The sequence below is a fragment of the Alligator mississippiensis genome, chromosome 1 (assembly GCF_030867095.1).
Source record: "Alligator mississippiensis isolate rAllMis1 chromosome 1, rAllMis1, whole genome shotgun sequence".
Taxonomy (NCBI): domain Eukaryota; kingdom Metazoa; phylum Chordata; order Crocodylia; family Alligatoridae; genus Alligator; species Alligator mississippiensis.
In genome coordinates this window covers 96,908,592-96,927,760 of record NC_081824.1, presented here as the reverse complement: position 1 = coordinate 96,927,760, position 19,169 = coordinate 96,908,592, and the positions used below count along the sequence as shown (strand labels likewise).

Genomic DNA, 19,169 nt, shown 5'->3' with positions numbered 1-19,169 from the left:
CAGAGCCCGGGAGGGACACGTTCCATCCCTCCCCCCCGCTCCCCTCTAGTGGTTGCGTCCGTGACATCATCATCATGGCAACAACAGCTGCAGTGTGGAGCCGCGGAGCCGCCGTCGCCGCCGCGGTGCCCAGGGCCGGGGCCGCTCTACCGCCGAGGCGCGCGCGGCCGGCTGCGCTCTAGAGCCGCTCGTCGCGCCTGCGCGTGCGCCGCACCTAGAGAGGGGCAGCCCGGGCGGGCGCAGGAAGCGGGGGGCTGCGCTCGCCGAGGCGGCGGCGGGGCCAGGCGGGCTCCGCGCGCGTTTCCCCGTCCCTCTCTCCCTCCCTCCCTCCCTGCGCCCCGTGCCCGGCGGCAGCGAACATGTTCTCAGTGAGGCTCGTGACCGCCGACTACTACATGGGCAGCCCGCTGCCTGGCCTGGACCCCTGCCAGCCCCGCTGCCCGCAGGCCCCAGCCCGGAGGGTGCCCGTGGTCCGCGTCTTCGGCGCCACCCCCGCAGGTAAGGGTGGGGCGCGGCGGGGTGTGCGTGTGTCTTTGTGCCCGAGCCGCGCTGCGGCGGGCACCCCTCACCTGCCCCCTCCCCCCCCCCGGGTCTTTGTGGGCTGCGGCGGCGCGGGCGGGGGGGGCAGACACTCGGGGCCGCCCCCGAGCAGCCGTGGAGGAGGGGCGCGGAGGGGGCCCCGCGCGTGCGCAGAGGGTCCGTTGGGGGGCTCCAACGGTCGCACCTCGGTGCGGGGGGCGGGCCCGATCCCGGGAGCGGCGCCGCCTCCAGGTGCGGGAGGGCCGGGCTGAGGCTCGTACGTGCGGGCGCGGAGCTGGGGAAGCAACAAAAGGCCGCGGGTTCGGAGACGCCGGGCTGCTCCCGCCGGGAGGGCGGGGTGGGGGGTGCTTCGCTATTCAAACAGGCAGGGCCCGGGTAGGCCCGGAGGCCGCGGTGTGCGCCTGGCTGCTTCTCTTCCCCCACTTCTTGGAGAGAAGAGTGACAGCCCCTTCCTTCAAGGAAACGCTTAGGCTCTGCCATGTTAGGAGCATGGCATTGCAAAGCCAGCAGGAGAGGAGTTTGGCTTGTCCAGCTTCCTCAGAGCAAAATCCTTTGCTTCTCTCACCATAAACTTGGCGATTTGTTTGCATAACAGAATGGTGTCTAATTCGGCCAACTTGCAGACGATTTTTTTTTTCAATGCGGTCTGCAGAGACAGTGTGCTATAATTATCTTCTGTTTATCTCTCCATTACTCTTGACAGCAAAGAGTTAGCAGCTTGCTGTTATTTTCCCTTTCCATCCTTTTAATCACCTTTCCTACAGAGATTTAAGAAATGTGTATTGTGCTCCTCCCATGCAGTTGTTCAGGTGGAAAAACTAGACCTGAAGTTATTTGCTGAGGTGCTGTGGTAAGCAAGCATTGTTAGGGCCTCGCTGGCACAGTTAACATATCAGAGTGATTCGGCACTGTAAACTCTCCACCTATTTTAATTAACTCTTAATTGATCCAAAAATGAGATGTAAATAGGATGTTTTAGAAATCTCTTGACTTCTCTCCCAATTAAAAAAATTACATTTGAATATGTAAGGACTTCCATTATTGGCCACCTTCAATTCAAAATTGGTAAAACAACTTCTAAACTATTGTATTAAGAGAGTGGAGGATACACCTAGAGCTCAAGTGTTAAGCAACATGATCCTTGTTTCCTCTTGAGCTGAGCTTGGAAGAAATTAGCCCTGCTGATGAGGGTTAATGTGTGTTCTTACCAGCATAGTACAAAAAGTGTCAGGTTGCAATCCTTTGTGCATGGCATCTAGCCACTATAGGCAGCTTGCACTCTCAGTTTGGTTGTGTCTCTGTTAATCTTGGTATGTTTAAAAGAAAGTGTCCACGCTGTGCTACTAATTAGGAGACTTGGGTTCAAAAGCAGGCTCCTTATTCCACCTGCTGAGTCAGTGGAGATTGATTGGTATATGAAAGTGGCTTATTTAGATTCAGAAAGTTGGATTCCTAGCAGTGGTGCATTTTGCATCCAATATCAGTTAAGGGTGTTGATTTTTAAGTGAGCTAGCTGCCTGATCTTCTCTTCTCTTACGGGAGGTGAAATGTTCAGGCACACGAGTGAGGGCGTAATTATGTATTGCTCTTATTCTTGTCATTTTTGATGCACATAAATCAGTTATTTGATGAAACAATATACCTCCTCCATCAAACATGAAAGGCCAAAGTAAAAGATAATAGAGGTTTGGAAAAAAATTGGTCTGCAAACACTTTCTGGTAAGGACCTTTTGGTTGCACCTTTGCATACCTTTCAAAATAGAATTCTGGGGGAAAAGAGTAGAAAATTTTGTTATGGGTGTTACTGTCATTATCATGTCCACCTGAAGGTAACCTTCATTTAGGTTAAAAAGTAAGATACCCTGTACCCCCAAACTAAAGTCTAAATATATCTAAGTCCAAATAAATAAAAAAGCATTACTACAAGTTTTTATTTATTTTTTATTATTTTAGTTTTATGCAATATCAGCAGAACCTATTTGGTATAACCACACTGAAGATAAAGACTAGCCAGTGTGGTCTTCTTTTATTTTAATGCATCTTAGCAGATGCAAACCTGCATTTCATTTTGGCACCCTCTGGGCTTAAAGGTGAACTACATAAGTCATGTACATGCCACATAATGAATTGGATAGAACTATAATTTCAGAAATGTTTTGAGTTTGCAGAACTGCCATATTGGTTGTAGCATGAAAGTAGTGTTTCATGTTTTTATTGTTTGACTACCTTGCGTGCATTTTTTTTAAGAAAGATTAAAGAGAGAGAATGGTTATTAATTTTGAAATAATTATTTTATCTACCAAGTGACATTGAACTCCTGAGCAAAAACTGCTATTTTTAGTGTTGTAGTTGAATGTGCTTTTATCAAACTTACTTTTTAAGGCCAAACCCTGAGATGTTAATGTGGCACATAGTGAGGGAGCTAAACTCATTATTCAGAAATGGATATAAAGAAAATTAAAGTGAGGGTCTTACCTGTGAGATCTAGGACAAAAAAAAAAAAATTCAAAAACTCAGTTCTGTCCTCTCTCTCATCCCCTGGAAGCTATTTCTATTAAGGAGGTATCATAGAAAATTAGGGTTGGAAGGAACCTCAGGAGGTGACTTAGATTCTAATCCATCCCCCTGCTCAGAGCAGGACTATCCCTATCTAGGTCAATCCAGCCAGAGATGTGTCAAACTAGGCCTTAAAAACAACCAAGGATGGAGATTCCACTGCCTCTCTAGGTAACTTTTGTTCCAGTGCTTCACCACCCTCCTAGTGAGAGAGTTTTTTTCCTAATGTCCAACCTAAACCTCCCTTGCTGCAACTTGAGACTGTTTGTTGTTCCTGTTCTTTCATTTGTCTCCACTGAAAACAGTCTAGCTCCATCCTTTTTGGAACCTTCCTTCAGTAGTTGAAGGTTGCTGTTAAATCCCCCCTCAGTCTTCTCTTCTTCAGCCTAAATAAGCCCAGTTCCCTCAGCCTCTCCTCAAAAGCCATGTATCCCAGCGCCCTAACCATTTTTGTTGCCCTCTACTGGACTTGCTCCAACTTGTCCACATCCAGGGGCAACGTGTTCATAGCGTGGTGGTGCACTCCCTGCAAAAAGGCACCACTGCCAGTGTTGGCAGCGCCTGCGGGCAGTTGCCACTCACCACCCCACCGGCAGCGGTGTCTGTGGGTGGTCCGTGATTCCCTGCTGGTTACTGCTGTGCTCCCACTACCACTGTGCCCCCGCAGCCACCGGGGGCACTCACTCGCACACCATTCATGTCCACATTCTTTCTATAGTGGCGGCCCAAAACTGGACACTGTACTCCAGATGTGGCTTCACCAATGCCAAATACAGGGGAATAATTACTTCCTTTGATCGACTGGCAACATTCCTACTAATGCAGCCCAGTATGCTGTTAGCCTTCTTCGCAGTAAGGTTACACTGTTGATTCATATCCATCTTATTATCCACTGTAACTCCCAGGTCCTTTTTTGCAGAGCTACTGCTTAGCAGTTGGTCCCAAGCCTGTAGCGGTGCATGAGATTCATCTGTCCTAAGTACAGGGCTTTGGTGAACCTCATGATATTTCTTTTGGCCTAGTCCTCCCATTTGTCTAGGTCGGGGGTGTCCAACCTTTTTGAATGTGGGGCCGGATCATGAACTTTTTATCACCCAATGGCGAGCCATATTCAAAGGCCTCACAGAAAGCGGTATCATATCACACCCCCCCCCCCCAAATGAAAGTACAGTGTTTACTTTTGTTTCCCATTGCAGCACCTTGGGCCTCAGAAAACAGCTTGGAGGGCCACGTGGCGGCCCGCGGGCCGTATGTTGGACGAGCCTGGTCTAGGTCACTCTGAATCCTAGTGCTACCCTCCAACCTATCTATCACACCCCCTGGCTTGGTGTCATCCTTGAATTTGCTTATGATTCAATCCATCCCATCTTCCAGATGATCGATGAAGATGTTGAACAAAACTGGCCCCAGGACTGACCCCTGGGGCCTTCTACTTGATATTGGCTGCGAACTCGACGTCAAGCAGTTGATCACTACCCGTTGAACCTGGCATTCCAGGCAGTTTTCTATCCACCTTACAGTCCATTCAGCCAACCCATACTTACTTCCTCAGCTTGCTTGCAAGGATGCTGTGGGAGACTATATCAAAAACCTTACTAAAGTCAAGGTATATCACATCCACTGCTTCCCCCGCATCCACAGAGTCAGTTTTCTCATCACAAAAGGCAATCAAGTTGGTCAGGCATGACATGCCATTGGTGAAACCATGCTGACTGTTCTTAGTTACTTTCTTTTCCTTCAAGTGCTTAGAAACGGATTCCTTGAGGCCCTGCTGTATGATTTTTCTGGGGACTGAGGCAAGACTGACTGGTCTGTAGTTCCCTGGATTCTCCTCCTTCTCTTTCTTCAAGGAGTTCTGTGTTTGCCCTTTCCCAATCATCTGGGACCTCCCCTGATCACCACATGTTTTCAAAGCTAATGGCTCTGCAGTCACATCAGCCGACTCCCTCAGCACCCTCACGTGCATCTGGCCCCATGGACTTGTACATGTCCAGCTTTTCTAAATAGTCCCTAACCTGTTCTTTTGCTAATGTTGGCTGCTCACCTCCTCCCCAAAAGGTGGAAGCTTGTTAAGAGACCCCATTTATTATATCCACTTCTGGTTATTGGGCCTTAAAAAAAATTAGCATTAAAAGCTCCTCCTCCTTTGCAGAAACTTCAGAAGGAGAGAGATTAGTCTCATCTGTGAGATTTGGCAAACAAGATTGGGAGAGTCTCTACAAGTCTGTCCCTTTTCCTTCTTGCAGCTAAGAGGTTATGTGTAGTAAGCATCCATTTCCAGTTTCCTAGCATATTTTAATTTTTGAATCATCCATCACGGGGGGTTGGCAACATCAGTAAAGCCATTGAATCAGGCTTGTGGAGCCAGAGGCTTTGCCCACTTTTTGTGGGGGGGGTGGGCTTTGCCCATGCCCTGGCTAAATGGCAGAGTACTTTGCTTTTAACTCAAGCTGGGTCATTCTAGCCAGAAAACCTTTGTTGACTGCTGTTCTACCCCAGTGTTCCTCAGGTGGGTTTGTGTCCTGTACTTCAGCTGTGGATTGCTAGTGATTTTACCCTCATCACAGTTGGTGAGTGGAAGCTACAGCAGTGGTGGCTGGAGGGGGGGGTCTGATAGTGCCTGAAGTAGGGGAGAGCCACTGTGATGATCATGCACCTCCCTTGGGAACCTCCTGTGCCCACCCCCAGTAATGCTTGCCTCTTTCTTAATAAGCATGAGATTGACATGGTACTTGATTGCTTTGCTGCTCCCCGGAGAGTGAATAGTTACAGAAGCTGACTGGTATCATAATTTTATTCTGTTGCTGCTTCTGGGAATCTGTGTAGTGGTAGAAGCAGTAAAGCTGTATGCAGACTTGGAAAGGTTCTCTAGCATATGTTTACCAATGGTTTACTTTTAGAAGGGAATCCTACAAGCTTCTGACTTTTAAAATAAAAAAAAACCCCCTAATATTGAGGAATTGATGCAAAGGCCCCCTGGTTTGCTAGAATAACATACATGCCTACTCACCAGGGGTAAATGGATTTCTCAAGGCCTATTTAAAATTATGAATATGCTTGTCACAGACACAGTAGGTTGTTTGCAGATAATTTCTCAACAGAATTCTATTTACGTGGAAAAACTAATTATGGCTTCATTTTTGTGAATCAGAATATGCCAGATCCAGTGTTTACCATAAAAATGTTTAATAACTTTTCCCAACATTAGTGTGGATTCTTCAGAACATGGGTGTCTAGTAAAATATAGGGTGGACAACATGGTATATTTTATTGGAAACTTAGAAATCAGAATGTCTTGGTGTTCTGTGTCAGTTCGGGTAACTTGAACAAGATGCTTAAACAGCACGCTTGCTATCTATGTCTCTGGAGACTGACAAATTTCACCCACTTCAGTAAATACCTTGAGCTCTAGAGATAAAAGGTACTGTATGCATTTCATATGAAACAATGAAATATGGACCAACATTGTGTCTATTAAGTTCATAACTTTGTATTAAATTGCTATCTCTTCTTTCCTTATTTCTAATCAGCAATTAAATAAGTGGTGGTGCAAGGTATGTTTTTTGCTTGAATCTTCAGAGTGAAATTGTGCACGATGGAGTGGTAGAGGTTAAATGTTTTGTTAATTGGTTATTTCAAATTGTTGTTCTTGTCAAAATGGTGGGATATGTTTAAATATCTAAGCAGTGATTTGCTTCTTGCTTGTTGTAGACCAGCGGGGGGCTCCTGGAGTTTTCAGAGGCTTCGCTGATCTATTGTTGCTGCTTTGTCGGGTATTTCTGAGATGTCTGCCTTTTTAGGTTTGAACACACCCAGACTGTATAATGACCTGAAGTTAGAGCGAGATTACTTATTAGAACTAAATAACCTCCCTCATTATATGCAAAGTCCAAGGTAACTACATTCTTTCAAAACAGACCACCATATAATTGACAGTACTCAGATTATGAAGAACAAAGAAACTGTTAGTCACTGTTGTTACACTGCTCACATAATGAAGAGGTTTGTTTGTTTGTTTTGTTTGTTTGTTTGTTTTCTTGATCAGGTAATGGAAGAATGGTAATTCTGGCACAGAATATATGAGGTACCCTAGATATAAATAGATGTCTCTTACTTTTAAGGAAAAAATTCTGGTAAAGTTCTATATAATTTTTATAAAGGAAAAATGTAAAACCAGTTCCGGCTAAAACTGTAACTATATAATTGCTGTTGAGGCTAGCATATACGCACAATTTTCTTCCTAAGGGTTTTGTAGTTTTTATACTTTTTTTGGAAATATTGATGCAAGAATGAAGTTCCTTTAGGACACCACAGAACTCTTAGCCTGTGCTTGCTTTAAGCCACCTTTGACCTTCTGACCCTGACTTACTCTGGGGCCCCAGCATAATTTAAGACAGCTCTGAGGCCTGCTTTAAGATCACTGCCAGAACTTCCCTGTGGCCTTTAGCATTGCCCAGAATCTCATCAGCACTTTGTGTTACAGATATGCTTTCAACATGCCACTTGTGACATATCGTATTTAGGGTAGGGGGTATGAAAAAAGGGCTTAGATAATATCTTTGTGCTGCTTCCCTAGCACAGGAAGTCTGAGAAATCCCTCAATAGGTTGGAAATAGGTCTGAGAAAAAAAAATTACATGTTTTTCTTTTTGAAACAAGATGCATTTTTATTCTCTCCCCACTGTTACTCCTCCTCTTTATTGTAGGTTCAGTTTTTGGGGTTTTTTGTAAATGAGCTGAATAGATGAGATATTGGATCAGAGATTCTCAACCTTTTCCAACGGGTGCCTTGCGTATTAAAATGCCAGCTCTTAGTTTTTTTAGCTCTTAGCTTTCTGACTATGGGAAACAATAGAGCAATTCTTCTGTCGCAAAGAACTCCAACCACAACAGGCCAGAATGTTTTTTGACACTGTGGTTTCCTGTTTAAAATATCTTGGTTTATCTTGTGAATCATGTTAGGTGTTTGCACAGCTAATAGAGCTAATATTGAATGGTACTTGTGGCATCCTTTAAAGGATCTCATAGCACTCTGAGTTCCTACAGCATCCTGGTTGAAAATCACTGCACTTGGTTATCGAAGAAGTGATTGCCTGTCTGGCTAAGCTATTGTGGAGCCCTTTACATCTGAGAAAAACATACTTGCTAAGTAGCATAGTTAGTCATGCATGCGATGCATGCGCAGTTTAATTTACCTGAATTTTTTCCTTTTTTGTGTGTGGGCTTAAATATTGAAACAAATGTGTTGTATGGCATCTTGATTCCACAGACATCGATTTACCTGCTAGACCAGAGCACTTCTTGCCTGAGTTTATTGAAACTTTTCATGTGTTAACATCATATTGCATTTGTAACTCAGGTTAGCTTATGTCATTACAGGTTGGTCAGCTGTGGAGTTAAAAACATTTTGCAAATGTGGTCTTTTCCAAGTTGGGTCTAAATATATAGATTTGAACTAGTTTTTATGAAGAGCATGTCCTAGAGCAGGGGTCTGCAACCTGCAGCCAACTACTGGATTTGGCCCAGAGCTAAGGTGCTTTGACAGCATTTGAGGATAAGGGGGAAGAGGGGCTGGTTGGCTGGCTATGCTTGGGCTAAACTGAGGATGACTAGCAGGCAGCTTCACCCATGCTGCCCTGTACTGCAGCCAGCTGACCAGGAGCACCCTTTGCTATGCTGGTGCTGGGTCTTAGTGCTGACCTGCCTAGGGCCTGAGTTAGAATCATAGAAATTAAGGGCTGGAAGGGACCTCAAAAGATCAAGTCCAACCCCACTGCCCTAGGTAGGAATACTGTTGGGATCAGATGATCCCAGTAAAGTGCCTGTCCAGTCTCCTCTTGAAGACTTCTGGGGTTGGGGACTGTACCACCTCTTTGGGATGTCTGTTCCAGATTCTGGTCACCCTTGCCATAAAGTTCTTCCTTGCATCCAACCTGATACCATCCTCTAACAGTTTATGGCCAGTCTTCCTTGTCCTCTCTTGGGGCGCCCTAGTGAACCATTTGGTGAGTTGAGTTATTCCAGCCCCCAGCCCACTTCCAGAAAAATGTTGCTGGCCACTACCCTGAAATGTATCCACCTCAGACAGGTTTGACCTTCCCAACTCTGAAAACTTCTTATGGGAACTTCTGGCAGTTCATTTTAACTTTGAGTCTGGAAAATGGACCTATGCATATTCCTCAGATTTTAAATTTTTGCTTACTATAATAGCACTAAAGGGCCAGAGCTTACCTTACCAGTGCTAGGCAGTATACAGACACACAGTGAGGGACAGCTTCTGCCCTAAAGCATTTACTGCAGGAATGGGCAATTATGTCAGCTGGTGGGCCACTTAATGAGTTTTGGTGAGGGCCTCTCACACAGTCCTTCAGAAAATATTATTTTAACAAATTATAGATTAAAAAAATAGTATACTAAAAATCAAACATCTAGTATAACATTTTAATTTTATTTCAAAAATATTTTTGGTCTGATTAATGGTTTTTGAGCTGTGCATATAGAGGTGATGCTTCATTTTGAGCATAATAGTTCAAAATTAAGTCTTACACTTGTATATTGTGGGGGGGAGGTGTGTGTGTGTGTTTGTGGGAAGCTGCCCATGCACTAGGTCCCAGGACCCAGCCAGGGTAGAGAAGAGGTTTGCAACAGAGCTCACCCAAGCAGTGCAGGTGTGGGCCATTCGCTCTCATCCCCATCCCCCAGTCCAGCTTGCAGCTGCCCCTGCAGTGCTCCTCATGGGGCCTAGCCCTGCCTGGGGCAGCTTCTACTGCGCTCTTTCCTGTACCCACCCCATGCCTGCCAGACAGCACTGCCCTGGCCCTAGCCAATGCTCACAGCTTCCTGGCAGGGCTGCTGCTGCAGCTGCCTGCATACTGCTTGGCTTGACTTCCCTCACCTCCAATGGCTTCTCCTCTTCCTGCCCCTGCTGCGCTCTCTGGGCAGTATATAACGCAGGTAAGTCATGGGGATGCGTGTCGGGCAGTAGATGCCCAACCAGGTAGAGGGGGAGGCTACAGCTGGGCAGCTCCTGCCCCAGCATATGTGGGTGGAATCCCTGCACACTGGGGTAAGAGCCTCCTGGCTAAAGCTTTTCTCCCTGCCTGGTTGGGCATCTGCAGCCTAGCACGCATCCCACATGGCTTCCCCATGTTATCTGCTGTCCAGAGTGGTACAGCAGGGGCAGGAGGAGGAGGAGCTGCTAGAGGCGAATGGAGTCAAACAGTACCTGGGTGGCTGTAGTAGCAGCCCTGCTGGGAAGCTGTGCATGCTGGCCAGCGCTGGGGTGGTGCTGTCTGATGGGTGTGGTGTGGGTGGGGCTCGGCTGTGGGCCAGATTCAATCAATTGGTTGGGGGGGCCTGTCTGAGGGTTGGGTATAATCAGTTGGTGGACTGCATCTTGCCCTGGCTTACTGTCTAAATAAGTAAAATAAATGGTGTGTTGGGGGGAAATGAATAGAGGTGTGTAGTGACTTGCCCAATGTTGTAGATCAGCTTAGTAGCAAAACTGGGACTAGAAAACAGACTTTGTGTACTAACCTGTGCTATGTCTACTAGACTATACTGCCTGATCATAAATGGATAGATGTAAATAGTAAAACTAGTTTCTCACTAAGCATTTATACTCGGTTAAGTAAGAGTCTAAGCATTAACATATGGAATTGATCTAGCAAAAGTTCAGAGGCTGGAGAAAAGACTTTTGGTTATAGTAGCTGCATGCCTGAGTTTTTGTAGACAGTAAAATAATTTGAGGAAGTCAGGAAGATAAAACTAATAGCTGAACCAGCAAATAGACAATGCTTCTTAATATGCTGGAACAGGGACTGTCATTTATTTTGGGCGGAGAGCCACTTACCGAGTTTTGGCAAGCTGTCGGGCTGCATGGGTAGCCCTGCCCCTTGACAGATGTCCTGTACCCTGGTTGCCATCTTGTGACTAGAAGTCCCTCCCCTTACCCCTGGAAGTACTCCTTTCAGCAAGGAGTTTTTCTATCTCGAAACCAAAAGAATACCGAACTATATTCTAAAAAGCAAATGCCTACAACATTCATTAATTTGATTACAAAAAATTTTTGTCCTGATTTACATATGTTTGTGTAGTGTACATAGAGGTGATCGCACAATAGATTAAAATGAAGTTGTGTACCGGAACAGCCCTGTGGGCCTGCGGTCCGGAAATGCAGCCAGGAGCCACACGGTGCTGGAGCAGTGTGGGCAGGAAGACAGTGAAATGGCTGGGGGTGGAGCGGCGCTGGGTTGCTCGGTCCTGCTGCTGACTTGTACTGCCCCTGGTTTGTGTCAGCTTTGACAGGCAGCCAGGAGTAAATAAATATTAATTTACTGAGGGCCCTGCGGGCTGGGTATAATGGCCTGGCAGGTCAGATGCGGGCCATATTTTGCCCACCCCTGTGCTAGAATAACTTTTCTGTAGTTTTATGTATTGTAATATTGCCTAAATAAGCTAGACCTCTTAAATACATAAATAAGATGGCTTATGTTAGTAGGTTGGGGGAGGGGGGTGGTTTGTTTGGTTTTTTTTAAGTGGCATCTTTTTTCAGCACACATTTTAACTTGCTCATTTTGTCCACACTCGCATCTTACAAAAAGTAGTGAACTATCCTGGAGGAGTTGTAGTATCTACAGTATTTAGTAGAAGAGTCAGGTAATCCTGAAAACTCATCCTCTGGTTTGATGTAAAGAAAATAGATTAATTTGTATTTAAGTGGATTATTAACTGTATCTAGGCATAAGGATTTTGTCTTGTTACCATAAACTGGTGTTCAAATATTCTACAGTGAATTGATGCAGTATCTCCCGTTTTGTGCATCATCATGCCTTACATAGAGTTTTTTTGTGCAAGGATTGCAGGGCCTGTGGAATGTTGCAGCTAATCTATAACACCTGGCACTACTCCCTGCAGCTGGTCCGTAATACAGCCTTCCCAAATAATAGCTCCAGACAACCTGTCCTTTTCATTGGCAGTCCTTCACTAGTGTCTTTCACTTCTAGGTCACTGGTTTAAATCAAAGTAAAAGGGTAAAAGTCATTTTTTGTAACTAGCTTTTCATTAAGCTATGTAAAGTTAGTTCATGCTTTTATCTGGCTTTCTAGTGGGAAAGCTTAAACAAGTCAGAATCAAATAGGCATGGAAACTGAACTAACCTTCATTTCTAAAGATTTTCCTTCCAGAAAAGTAGTAGCAAGCTTTTAACATTTATTTTTATTTTACTTCTTTAAAGTTTTATATTGCTGCCCATACTATCTCTTTTGTGGCTGAAGAGGTTGTTTTCTAGAATTATTAATATTATCCTTTCTACATATTTCCTTTCAAAATGTATCTCCAAGTAAGCTAAATCTAAAGTGATTCAGCAGCTACCCACTATAGTTGCTTTTTCCTTTTCATCCTTTGTAGCAAATTCACATTGTTTTATAAGCACCAGACCTGATTTTTGCTATGCATACTTAATTAGATGAGATTGTAAGCTTTTTCTTGAATTAAAATAAACTAACATGTTAAAGTACGTAATGTTTAAATGAGATTTTCATTTTGGTCCTCTTTTGTTTGAAAAAACTTTATGGAATCATTGAGACTCAATTGTTTTTTCAGAACCGGAGTAGCAGCGATCAAGTAATAAATGACCTGATTCCTGCTGTACAGTAGTAGTTATCAAGAGGGATTTGTTCGTGAACTGCAAAGGAAGCATAATTTGTCCTAAAATGAATGTTTCTTCATCACAAGGCTTTCTTGGCTCTGATATGCTTATTGCTTCCTCTTTGCATCCCTCCCAAGCGTAATACAGGACTCTTTCTTTAGTACTTGGTCCTAACCTGGGGTTCTTCCTTTTACTGATGATGCTGTATAAATGCAAATATATTCATTGGGACATCTTTCCAAAGACAGACAGTATCTTGTACTTGGTATTTTTTAACATTCTTCCAGTCCTGCCCAGTCGAGCATATATAACAAGCTTTTTAATTGTATTATAAATGAAGTCATCTAGTACTTAATATTTACTCACAGTATAACAAAACTTGGGTGCGCTCATTTTCATTGTTCATAGTAATCAAAATTAAAATATCAGAATTATGCAAATAGGTATCAGTGAAACAAGAGTGCACCATAGAATTGCTGCTAAAGCAGCATTTGTATTTGCAATTCTAGTCCTATTCCTATCTCTTTTCCCTGCTCCCTGCCCCCCACAAATCTTTGGGGAATAGGAAGAGTCTGTCTGAAAACAAGAGGTTATCTTCATCTTTTCATATTACTATATAAGGGCCTTAATGGCAGATATGAGGAAGCATTCTTTGTTGTCCTATTTTGAAATGGACAAAAGATGTCCAATAGAAGTATTCTAATCCCATTTCACAGTAACGATATAAATATTGTTTTAAAAATTATCTGTGTAACCCCCTCCAAGTATATTGGTTAAACAGATAACTGATCGCTCATACCTAGTTTAGAGACTTCTGGCAGGAATGGCCTTGGCCTTAGCCCCTTATGTCTTTGCTGTGCTCCCAGTGCTGCATTGGGTTCCAGGCTGCTGGTGGGGAGTCACGGGCAGGGAGTGATGGGCACAGCTAAGCCACTAGGGGAGTGCTGCTCAGCTGCAGAGCTGTGGCTTCCCTTCGCCCCCACGGACTGGGGCTGTGGATGGAGCTGGAACTGCAGACCTCTTCTATGTCCAGATCGCACCACCATGAGGAGGGAGGTGCTGGGCCCCCTATGGGGGTCAGATGGGGCCTGCCCTCCACAACAGCGAGACTCTTGGCCCCACAGTGGATCTGCCCAGCCCCCTGCAATTGCAGGGCCCAGGCAGGGTGACGGGCTCCCCATGCCTTCCACCATGTTTGTGCTGCTGCAGCCCAGACCTGGAAAGCTCCTCTGTGCTGCTGGGCCAGGCCCTCCCCAACTTGCCCCAGGGGAAAGGGGGATCCAGTAACAGTGGGGCAGCCTCTGCTGCATCCTTCCCTCTCCCACCTGTGGTGATGGGGCCACACAGGGCCTGACCCAGCTCTGAGGCAGGGCTGAGGGCATAGCTAGCTCAGTCTGAAGAGGCACCATAACAGCTGGAGCAGCTTGGAAGCTGCTGCTTGCAGCCCTAGTGCTCCCCCCAGATCTCTGCTGAACCACCGCCTCTCAGGAATGCCCTGGGGCTATGCTCACTGCTGGTGCTGACCCCTCAGAGCTAGTGCCATGTGGTTCAACTGCTGTGGTACCTGCACAAGCTGAGACAGCCTTGCACTCAGCCCTGCATCAGGGTTGGGCCAAACCCCATGCAGCCCCAGCACCATGAGTAGGAGGGGGAAGGATGCAATATATCTGACAGAGGCAGTCCCACTGGGACTGGACCTACCCTTCCCCCTCCCCTCCCCCCACTCCCAGGGCAAAAGGGTGGGGGACCCAGCTCAGCAGTGCAGAAGGAGCCTTCCAGGTCCAGGCTGCAGTTAGAGGCACAGGGAGTCCATTGTCCTGCCCAGGCCCTGTTGGTGCAGGGGAGCTGGGCAGATCCACTGTGGGACCAGGAGTCACGCTGCGGTGGAAGGCCTTGTCTGACCCCTGTGGGGGGTCTGGCACCTCCCTTCCCACCCTCCCTCCCCATGGTGGCAGGATCCGGGGACAGGAGAGGTCTGCAGCTCTGGCTCCATCCACAGCCCCAGCCCCTGCCTGTGGGTGTGAGGGGAAGCCATGGCTGCACAGCTTGGCAGCGCCCCTTACTGGCTCAGTTGTACCCACTGCCTCCCACTCAGATCCCTGTCAGGCCTGGGGCCTATGCAGTACCAGGAGCATGGTAAAGACAAAGAGCCAGGCCATGAAAGCTTCTCAGAGATCTGTCTCAGAAATTAGCAGTTAAGTCTTCTTGTACTCAATCAATTAAGAGTTTTTACCATTAGTTTTAGCAGAAGCAGGAGCATAGATTTAGATTAATAGATTCTAGGGTCGGAAGGGACCTCAATAGATCATCGAGTCCGACCCCCTGCATAGACAGGAAAGAGTGCTGGGTCTAGATGACCCCAGCTAGATGCCTATCTAACCTCCTCTTGAAGACCCCCAGGGTAGAGAGCACCACCTCCCTTGGGAACCCATTCCAGACCTTGGCCACGCTAACTGTGAAGAAGTTCTTCCTAATGTCTAGTCTAAATCTGCTCTCTGCTAGCTTGTGGCCATTATTTCTTGTAACCCCCGGGGACGCCTTGGTGAATAAAACTTCACCAATTCCCTTCTGTGCCCCCGTGATGAACTTATAGGCAGCCACAAGGTTGCCTCTCAACCTTCTCTTGCAGAGGCTGAAGAGGTCCAGGTGCCCCAGTCTCTCCTCATAGGGCTTGGCCTGCAAGCCCTTAACCATACGAGTGGCCCTTCTCTGGACCCTCTCCAGGTTATCCACATCTCTCTTGAAGTGCGGCATCCAAAACTGCATGCAGTATTCCAACTGCGGTCTAACCAGCGCCCAATAGAGGGGAAGTATCACCTCCTTGGATCTGTTCGTCATGCATCTGCTGATGCATGATAAAGTGCCATTAGCTTTTCTGATGGCTTGTGATTGTGTCTATCCAAGTTCAAAGTGTTTGGGAAGTGGTGCTCTGGAACAGAGCAAGCTTATAGTACCTTTTAATGAGATCATTTGAACCAGTTTATACCTCAGTTGTGGTATGACTGTATAAAGAGAATAAATTCCAAAATATTGGAGTCGGCATACCATATTTACTTGAATACAAGACAAGGTTTTCTTCCCTAGTCAGCCTAGCATGGTGGGGGAAAGTCCCATGTCTTATACATGTATGCAAGAAAACTTCATTAAATACTTTGTCTTATTCATTAAACTTTTGCTAAAAGCAGTATGTGCCCAGTAGTGGAACCCAGATATGACACTGATTAAATGTAGCCAATGCTGAGCATGACTGTAAAATACATAGCCCATATTAGGCAAGCATGCTAATGGGAACCTACCACAAGGATGGATTAGTTCAACCCATCTGAATAAGCTATATGGTAGTGCCCATTAAGTTTAGTTCTCCTCACCACCAACTCTTTCAAGTCATGGTGAGCCACTACATTGCATTTGACTTGTTCTTCACTCCCACAGTTGAGTTGTGCCTCCCTTTCCCATTTCCATTGATTCCTGTTTTTTCACCAGCCTTAAGTGCTTGGCAAACATCACCAAACTGGGCGCCAAACAGTTACCTAGATTCCTTCTGTTGCCCCCTTTCTTGCATATGTTTAGTGTGGCCCTGCCCTCCATGAGATGGAGCTGGACTAGTTTGCCCTGTGCCTTATATCAGCATATATATATATATATATATATATATATATATATTTTATTTTTTTTTGGATGAATTTAGGACTCATGACAAGAACTCCCAGTCCCAGTCATGAGTTGGGGGCTAATTAGCACATGGATCCTTTGTTGGCAGGGTGGGGGGTGTGGAATATCTGGATTATACATGCATACTGAGCAGTGCTGAGCTATGGGGTCACTGTGGCTTGAAATCCTATTGACTGCTGCTGGGGCCCAGCCCAGTGAGCTGTATGGTAAAACCTGAGCCTTTAACTTTGGATTAATGTCATGCATAGTTTGTACTATATATAAGTAGGTACCAAAGTCCTGTTTTAAAAAGTGTGTTTACACTGTACCTTTGCTAAAACTTGCAGCAATTTTTTAAAAATGTAACATGCATCAATTCTGGATGAATTAAGTCTATGGGCACTATATGCAAATTGCTACAGCTATGCTTAATTTCAAGGTTATTGTTTTAAAATTTGCTCTTCACTCCTACATGCTCCAGGAGAGCAGGGTCTGACAGTAAGCCAAGGAGGAAGGGGCTGTCAGAGTAAGAAGTTGAGAGGAAGCAGAGGGCACTCGTTTCCTTCCCCCCCCCCCCCTAAATTTTTTTTCTTTTTTGCAGTAGGACAGGGACAGATGGAAGACAAACTTCCAATAATTAAATTCTCTACCTGGAAAATTTATAACAAGTTTATAAATCTTCCATATACAGAATCTATTGTTAGAGTGTCGTCTTCTAATCAGGGTTACTTTATATTTGACTACATACGGTATTATGCATCTTTTGACGGTGGGTTGTGCTTTTAAATACAAAGCAAGAACTTTTATCAAAAACACAGTTGAATATAAACTATAATCTGAATTAAGCCAAATATTTTATTTTATAAGAAATAGTTTTAGTATTTCCAGTCCTTCGAAAACATTGCATGCATTGCAAATAAAATAATTTAACCTGAGGATGTCATTCAGCCCCTTTTTTAAACAACTTTTTAACAACCATTTTTTAGCAACTGCAGCAGATTGCATTCTGATAACAACTCTTCATTTTTAAAGCAAGCAATATTTTAGTCCTGTGCAGAGATGATCTGAGTAGATTTAGGAGTTGAAATTACAAATCTCAAATATAATGATAAAAAGTACAGCGTGGTAAGGGCAGGAGCAAGATAGCTTGTGAACCTGGTATAATTGCCAGAAGACAGAATTTCTGTGAGTCCACATATTTGGGCCAAGCCTAATCAAGAAAGAAAGGGATTTTGATCTTTATTACAAAAATACCTAGGAGCCTGCTGTGAGCAGGGCCCATTGTTTTGGCCACTGTACAGGGACTGGTAGGTAATATCTGCCCCAAAGTGCTAGCAATCTACATAGTCAAGATTGATGAAAGCTAAAGAAAATGGTGATAAAAAGTAAAAGCAAAATCAGCAGCGTTGGCTTGCAGACATGTTAAAGCTGTAATTTTTTTATAGGGAAAAATAGTGGAAAAAGTGGAAGAGGACACATAGGGAAAGGAGGGGGTAAGGGAGGGGAGGGTCAGGGGGTGGAAAGCTGGTGGAAGAAGCTGAAGTGAATGAAGACTGTAAGAAGAGGGGTGGAATGAATAGCAAGTCAGCATGACTAGGGACAGACATTATACATAAACCAGTATAAATGATCACAAACCAGTTCAAATCTGTAATGAAACAGAAGTTGAGGGCACATAAACTATTTTCAAAATGGCCCAAACTACTTTAAGATGAACCTGGATGGATGTAGTATCAGACTTCACTGATTTAGGCTAAATCAGTTTATTGAACTTCTGTCCCAGATCCTTCCAGATTCAAGTTAAGTCATAGTCCCCCAGTGTCTCCAGATGCTTTGCACCTTTCCTGGAACACCCCCCTCCCCCCCCCCTTGCAGGGCAGGTGGGTTAGCTTGGCCCAAGCTGTCTGCTCCAGCCAAGCAGAGAGGTATGATTTATCACCCCCCAGCTTCTGGCCTAAGCTACTGCAGGCATGTGGCTGCATTTCTGGAATCAAAAGTGAATGTCTGTTCACTTGCTTATCGGTTCAGTCTACACAATTTAGATTAACCTGTGAAGTTTGAAGCCATTCAGCCTCAGGCTTTTTGACTGTACTTAACCCATGGGGGAGAATGTGGAGAGTCAAATGATTCAAAATATTTAGAGTCCACTGACCCCTGCTGAGGCAGTTTCCATGTTGCTCCTCTTTCTCTTCTGAAGGGGTTTTTCTTCCCCATCCCTCATAATGTGGTGCCCTATAGGTTTTAGTGCTTCTCATGTATTGGCTTTTCAGTCTCTCCCTTCTCAGACCCCAGACTTATGCAAGGGGAAGAACTTTATGAAAGAATATACTGTAAGTTCTCACATACCACAACTTTCCCTCAACAATCAGCCCCCCACCACCACCAAATTGGGTGCATGGATGAAACAGGGAAGCTGATTTTCTGCTTGAGGTTGAAAGCGCTCTGAAGATCAGTCAACCTTTTGGTCAACTCCAACAGCTACTGCACTACGGATTGAATCAAACCAATCTGCAGGTGTTAGCAGTAGTCTCTCCTTTTTCCTGGTCTTTATATTCAGCTGATCTTTCTTAGGACAATGTTTCTGTGTACTAGCCACTCCTGATCTTTCACAGCCTCTTTAGCTCTCTTAAATCATAGATTGTTCCATGGAGACTAGTATACAGCAGGTAGGGACTCGACTTTAGTTATACAGGAAAGCGGGGTGGGGGGCAAGTTAGGTGAAGTTTAGACTCTGTCCCTTCTCTGTGCAGCCATAACTCTGGAAATATCTTTTT

At 45.2% G+C, this 19,169-nt stretch overlaps 1 protein-coding gene across 1 annotated transcript in view; it reads left to right on the top strand.

Annotated features, from left to right (window-relative positions):
- Window positions 1–91: 91 nt before the first annotated feature.
- Window positions 92–19,169, top strand: part of REV3L (REV3 like, DNA directed polymerase zeta catalytic subunit) — a 216,269-nt gene continuing 197,191 nt past the window's right edge. The window contains exon 1 of the mRNA XM_059732984.1: window positions 92–498. Coding sequence (XP_059588967.1) covers window positions 360–498 — 139 coding nt within the window. The 5' untranslated portion in view covers window positions 92–359. The remainder of the gene's footprint in view (window positions 499–19,169) is intronic.